Source organism: Atta colombica, unplaced genomic scaffold, assembly GCF_001594045.1.
Source record: "Atta colombica isolate Treedump-2 unplaced genomic scaffold, Acol1.0 scaffold401, whole genome shotgun sequence".
In the NCBI taxonomy this organism is placed as follows: Eukaryota; Metazoa; Arthropoda; class Insecta; order Hymenoptera; family Formicidae; genus Atta; species Atta colombica.
The window spans coordinates 73,244-80,362 of record NW_017259511.1 but is presented as its reverse complement, the minus strand read 5'-3'; the positions used below and the strand labels follow the sequence as shown (position 1 = coordinate 80,362).

The window sequence follows — 7,119 nt, the reverse complement described above, 5'->3', positions numbered from 1 at the left end:
ACACACACACACACACACACACACACACACACACACACACACACACACACACACACACACATTGAAATATAAACCACATCTTTGAAAATATATAACTTTATCTAAAAATTGGATACACAACTGATGATTTAGATTCGTTAAAAATATTACAAATTCTTTCTCTTTTTGATCAAGATTCTTATCTTATTTTTTATTTGAAAAAAACACTTAAATTCACCTTTAATTTCTTATATTTTCGTCAAATTATCCCCAAAGTTCAGTACCGCTACAAAGTAATTACATTGCAGTTAATTACTTAACACATATGATGATTCTCATTAAGAATTCACGAATCCTTCTTATAGACGATTTTCACTAAAGATAATCACCACATTAATCTTTTTGAAATTATTCATATTTCTTTACTACGCACCTATAACTTTTTTGTTTATGCCAGATTAAAATTCTTGCGAATTGAATTTTCTTCCAACGAATTTCTTGATTTCTTCAAAGCTTTTTTCTTCAATTCCATTTTCAAAAATGTTTTTTAATTTTAAAACAAAAACGAGCCAATTGCAAATAATGGCAAATATATTGTTTAATTTGCGTCTCAATGACACTTTGCATGAATACAACATTCATTTTTTGTGTGACCTTTGAAAGGACCTAGATTAAACCCACTTGAGAGATCGTAAGAGACTTCGACAAAAATTTAAGGTTTGAAAAGAAATAGATAAAGAAAATTATGATGCTCGCATAGCTTGGAAACTCGAACTCTGCGTCTGCGCAATAAATCTCGCTCCGATCAATATTTCGACCAATACCGACACCGTCGAATAACTGGTCAGTATGTTCGCATTAACAAGATGAATATTTAAATGAGAGCAATCGGTGTCGTTAATACATATGTATGTTTAATTTTACTTCTTCTATCCATTCAGGCTATGGGTGCATTCAGAACAACTACTCACTGAGTGCTCAGTGATTCTTTTATCTGATTGGTGTATATTTTAAGATCTAATGGAATATGCCAATCAGATGAAAGAGTTCACTGGGCGCTCAGCGAGCAGTTGTTGTTTTGAATGTATCCTATGATTCAACTGTGATTGTGAAATTTATTATCTTATTATATTCAACACGGATTGAAACATAGAAACAAAGGATTCCGATAAGGATATATTTAAAAAAGAAAGTCTGTTTTCTATGACTAAACTAGTGTGCACTTTCAAAACTTAAAGTGAGATAGGTTTGATATTTGTTGAAAGTGAGAAAGAATTTAGTGCAGTCTAGTGTAGGAATAGAAAACAGACCATAAGATTCCGATGAGGATATATTCGGAGAAGGGATCGAGTCTCATATGGGGCCGTCATGAAAGGGCCTTTCTTATTTCCCTATCCCTTTTCAGACCCCTATGAAATTTTTGCCGCAGTCTCCTACGATCCCTCGAACACGGGAACAGCTGCTCAGGCAAATAAACTAGTGGTCCAAGGGTATCGTGGGTCAACCTTCCAGAACCTTCCTCTGCCGGACCCACCATTATTTCTCTTGGTCGTTGCCTTGCTTTTATTCTTTTGTTGCCTCCGTTCTTGCCAAACATTCTTACCGTCGCATTCCTACCAGGTATCCAGTCGTGATTGTTCGCAAACGATGTCTGAATCTCGAACAAGGATTCATCGTAGAAATGTCCGCATTGAAACACATAAGTTTTCAGTTCAGTCAATATCTTTTTAACAATGCCATTAGTTTTCTTATTAACAGATATTGATTTACTTGAAATATTTAAAATCTATCGGCGCAACGTACTGGATATATTTCTTCTTAAAATATAATTTCTCCCAATAATATTTTGGTATATTATTTCTTGTTTTTATATATATGTTTATACTGATATCGATGAGATACTATTAAGGAGGGACGAGATACAATTGAAAAATGCTTCGATCTTTCTAAAAATTACACAGAATATTATTTAAATACTATGTTCAAAATTTTAAATTAATTGACCGTGTCATTTTTAAGAAAGAAAGAGTTAAAGTTTTGTGCATGGTGCCTTATGGCAAATGCATTGAATAATCGATATATTACATAATTATTTACTTTTAAAATGCTTTGATTTACATAAAAAAACATATAAATAGTTAGAAACCTGTTTTTACATCCTTGTAAAAATTTTAACTCTATTCAACGTATAATTTATTTTGCTTGTATACAAGCAAAAAGCTGATGAAAGCATGTCTATATTTGAGCATCTAAAGAAATATACGCGGAAAACTTGGCAACGTTGTTGACTTCCGACGTTAGCTTAGATTGCGGCTAATTTCATCCTATGACCTATGACACATGTGTGATTAAGTATATGTTTCTCTCTCTCTCTCTCTCTCTCTCTCTCTCTCTCTCTCTCTTGCTTATAACTTATTGTTATGTTTTTAACTTAAGAAAGCTATAGCAACTATTACTGCAAAAAATGCAATAAAATATATTTGAGAATATATACTAAAATATATGAAAAAAAAACAATACTAATATATAAATGTACATGTATTAATATACAAATAACGTCATATCCACTAAATTTATTCAATATATAACTAGGAACGTAATCCCCTTTCTAAATTAATAAATTGATTTATAAAAAGATATTTATTTCTTTAAATTCAGTACAATATTTATTTTATTTAATACAACACTAATCTTATATTAAGCATTAAAATTTTTATTTAACATTATAATTAAAAAATATGCAGATGTTTTTTTTTTAAAGATATTGATACAATAATGTAAATATGTATTAATAATGTTAATTTAATATAATTGTAATGTTTAAAATATTAAAATGTAATTTTTATCATATGATTCTTATCATATAATTCGTATCACATAATTCGGGATATTAAAATTAAAGCATTCTTTTAGTATAAAATAATTATCAATTAAGTATGAATTTGTTATGAATTAGTTATGAATTAGCCTTTATAACGAAGTACCTTCGTATAAAATAATTGTAAAACATATATGAAAATAATATAATCTCAATTAACTGTCAATTACTAGTGCGCAAGAAGTTGTTGGTTTCAAACAGAAACCAACCTCATTTTCAGAATACAACATTGCTAAGTTATCGATAATCATTGAACATAAAACATTAAATTACTTGCATCTTCTAATAATAGAATCATCGAAGAATCGCGAATGATTAAAGAATGATGACATTATTGATAATTAATAATAATTTGCGATTATTAACATAAATATTTCGATAACGCATTATTAAATTCGTGATTTTTTTATTATATAAATATTGTATTAATAAAAACGCATACTTTTAATATTAATATAATATCTTATATATATTGTCGAACAACTTTTTCTCTGCAATTATCATCTGTATTGATAATCAAACTCGGATGACATTAAAATCACAATTTTAAATCGAGTTTTATTAAGTTTTATTAAGTTTTTATATATATGTCTACTTATAAATCATGATTAATGCTATATTATCAATTTCTTATTCTTAGACCGGTATTCATAGTCCGTTTTTATTTCAAGATCATCTTAAATAATGTTTTAAGATGCTAATATGGCCCTCAGATTGGTTCGTGACTTCTTAAGACTGTACTTAAGACATTCTTGAATATGAAATCTGACTATGAATATCGGTCTATAATTCGTTCATTTCTTATGGCTTAAAGCTTAGAAAAGATCTGCAGATCTGAATTAAAACTCTCTATCTCTCCCTCTCTTTCAGCTTTAAAGAAAGAAAATAAGAGTTTTAAGCCTCGCTTAAAGTCAAAGTACGTTGCAATCGGACTTTAAGAATCGACAGAAGTGATAAGCCAATTTACACTTCATTTGTGATACAGCTACATATCTGCACTCTATCAGACTCTAACATATAATATATTGTCTACACTGAAAACAAAGATTGGCTGCTGCAGCCAATTTTTGATTGTGTTGCCTATCTGTAATGTCAGTATAGGATTTCGACTAATGCAATCAAAAATTGACTGCTATAGCCAAATAAGAATGCTATGCCATATTTTACCTATCTAATTTGCAGCAGCCAATCTGTTCTTTTAATGTAAAAGAAATGTTTTGCTATAAAATTCGTTTTGTCTTATGTTTTACAAAACTACGGATTTTATTAAAGAATCAAATTTGCAACTTCATTCTTAAAAACAGTTTAATGAACAAAATAGTATTCTTCTTTTTTACGGTGCACATATATGTTTTTATTATTGTTGATATTATATCTTCAAAAAGTAATATTACTTTTTATCTTTTTCCCAAAAAATTGCTCTGTATGATTAGACGCTTTTCTGATTACAAATATCGTAATTAAAACATAATTCAATATTTTAGCCGTAATTTCAGCATAAAGAAATTCATCTTTAACTAGAGGCCTCCATAGTCTCTCTTGCCGACTCTTAATCTTTTTACAATTGTACTAAATTTTTTTTTTAAATTGGTACAATTTATAGTACATTTTTTAATCAGATTTCTACATTCAGCTTTTAAATTATGATAACACTATCTATAGTAAGCAGTGGAGAAAGTTGAAATAGACTACTAGCATGAGTTCTAATTGGCTGTTGCTTTTCTGTTTTTTACTTTCCTGCTAAGGTGTGAACGCGCCCTTATGCTTCTTGCACACTGGAAACACTTATCGCGCAAAATATGACACGGTAGTCAATAAACTTACAGCTCCTAACATGTTCATTGATTACTGCGTCGCATTTTGTCGCGCGGCAAGCATTTCCACGTCTAGTTAAAGAGAATCGTGAACGCGATGATTCAAATTGATATATTAATCGGCACATAATCCGGGCTCTAGTGATTATGTATTAATAATTTTAAATTGAGACCACTATGCATTAAGCGCATTTTACATAACTATAGTCTTTCGAGCCGGATCCGCGAGACGTGTGTGCGAGAATCACTAGAGACAATACAAGCGACAATTAAACTCTTGACAAGACATCAATTAACATCATATGTTGATTTAATAAGTGAGACATGATAATCATCTGGAATATTCAACTCGGCTATAGAATATTGATGACAATTTTAGTCGACTTCCGACGATCACAATTTATTGTATCAAAAGGAGAAGTACTCTGTACTTCTCCTTTTCGGTTTTTTTTTGTGATTCCTTACAATAAGTCATTTTCAAGATAATAATTAAAGGAGTAAGATAAATGCGAAACCATTACGAGAGCAACAGGTCTTGAGGCAAAATTAATAATGATGAAAAATTTCGTAAATCGTATTGCTGACGATTTACGAAAGAGAAGAAATTAATAAAGCGAAAAGAAATTAAAGCGCGTCTTGAAAAGTTGAACAACGCATACAATATATAAATTCCAAACAATTTCGCAACAACTGATCTCCGAGAGAGAGAATAGGAATACCGAGAGAGAAAAGACAGATTTTGACGAGCGATACTTCACTTTGAGAGCATCATTATTATATATTAATAAACTTCAACCAATGTTTCGCGCATCATCGCTGGACAGCGAGAATCGATCCGATAATAATCCGCTTGCACAAGTATTGGAGCAAGAAGCTAGACTGATGCAGTAATTATTATTGGAGCGATCCAACGAGATACATGGAACCGACGTGTTATTACGAGTACTAAAGCAGCAAACTCCTTTAATTAAAAAATTATCAGAACTATCTAATGAAACTAATAATACCTTATCATGAATATTGGGGCAACAGTTTCGATTGCTGGAAGACGTACGTGTGAGTGCATCACGAGAGCCATAAATAAAACTACCAATCATAAAATTATCAACATTTGATAGGATCATTAAAGAATGGAAGAGATATTCCGATATAGTCAAGAATTTAATAGATAAACGATATAGTGATCTGTTGAATGTACAGAAACATCAATATTTGGTCAGATCATGAAACGGTCCAGCGGCAAAAATAATAGAGTCGATTAAAATTTCGAATCAAAACCATACAATCGCATAGAAATTGTTAAAAAAAATGATACAAAGATGAATCGGCTATTCGCAAACGGTATATTCAATGTTTATTTGAAATAATTCCGCAGATGCAGCGGAAGTCCGTGGCTGATACCATCAGAATTTTTTTTGGACTATGTCTAGAAATACTTGCAAGTCCTACATTCTATAAAATCATTTATCGAATCATGGAGAAAGTTGTTCATTTGATTAAGAATATTTAAATATGATCGACGATAAAAGGAGCATATTGAAGAAAAAGAAGTTGTAACGATAAGTGTCATAATAGATTTTTTATAGCGTCGATGCCAGATAGCGGGTATCCTTAAGTTACTAACAATAAGTAAAAACAAGGATAATAAACCGAAGGATAATAAACCGAGACGCGATGATTGTAATAAAAATATTCGACAACAGTTCATGACACAATTGTTCAGACAGGACGATGTTACCTATGTAGTGCCAAGAATGTAAACAATTTTTGGAAGTCCGAGGAAAGAATGTGAGAAGTCAAACGAATAAAGCTGTGCATTAATTGTCTTCGAAATAATCACTTTGTGAAGAACTGGAAATTTGGTTTGTAATGAAAATATAGAGAGAAAACGACACATTGTGTCATTTCATGAAAAAGGTAAATGGTCCGGTTGCAGTTTTGAAAAAAGTCAAGTACAACGTCACAAGAATTAAAAGGGAGAACAATTTCACTGACTGGATCAAGTAATGACGAGTCATCAAGTGGACCATCTGTCCACCACATATCACCACATACCAAACGAAATCGAACGTAAGCAAATTCTATTGTTAACGTCAAAATAGGTAATGGTTACAATTATCAATTGCGAGTTTTACTCGACAGTGCGAGCGAAACCAATTTTGTGATATCTTGTAAACGCTTACATTTAAATGCTCATGAGTCAATAATGATTTGAATAATATGAACTGTCACATAAAGCATAGTTGTCAACTGTAAATAAGATCCCGCGTGTCAGCTTTCGAATTGGAATTATACCGTCTGGTTATTCCGCCTGTAATTAAGGAATTATTATCGTTACGATAAATCTGAACATCGCAGAGATTTTTTCTAAATACCGACATGTTTTCTGACATCTTTTCTCTATATCTTTCGATTTCTTGCCAGAAATTTTACGTAGGATATAAAATT

General features: G+C 31.0%; 1 protein-coding gene across 1 annotated transcript in view; it reads left to right on the top strand.

Moving 5' to 3' along the window:
• Positions 1–6,671: 6,671 nt before the first annotated feature.
• Positions 6,672–7,119, top strand: part of LOC108691138 (protein gustavus) — a 4,067-nt gene continuing 3,619 nt past the window's right edge. The window contains exon 1 of the mRNA XM_018198793.1: positions 6,672–6,741. Within this exon, the coding sequence (XP_018054282.1) occupies positions 6,678–6,741 (64 nt within the window). The 5' untranslated portion in view covers positions 6,672–6,677. The remainder of the gene's footprint in view (positions 6,742–7,119) is intronic.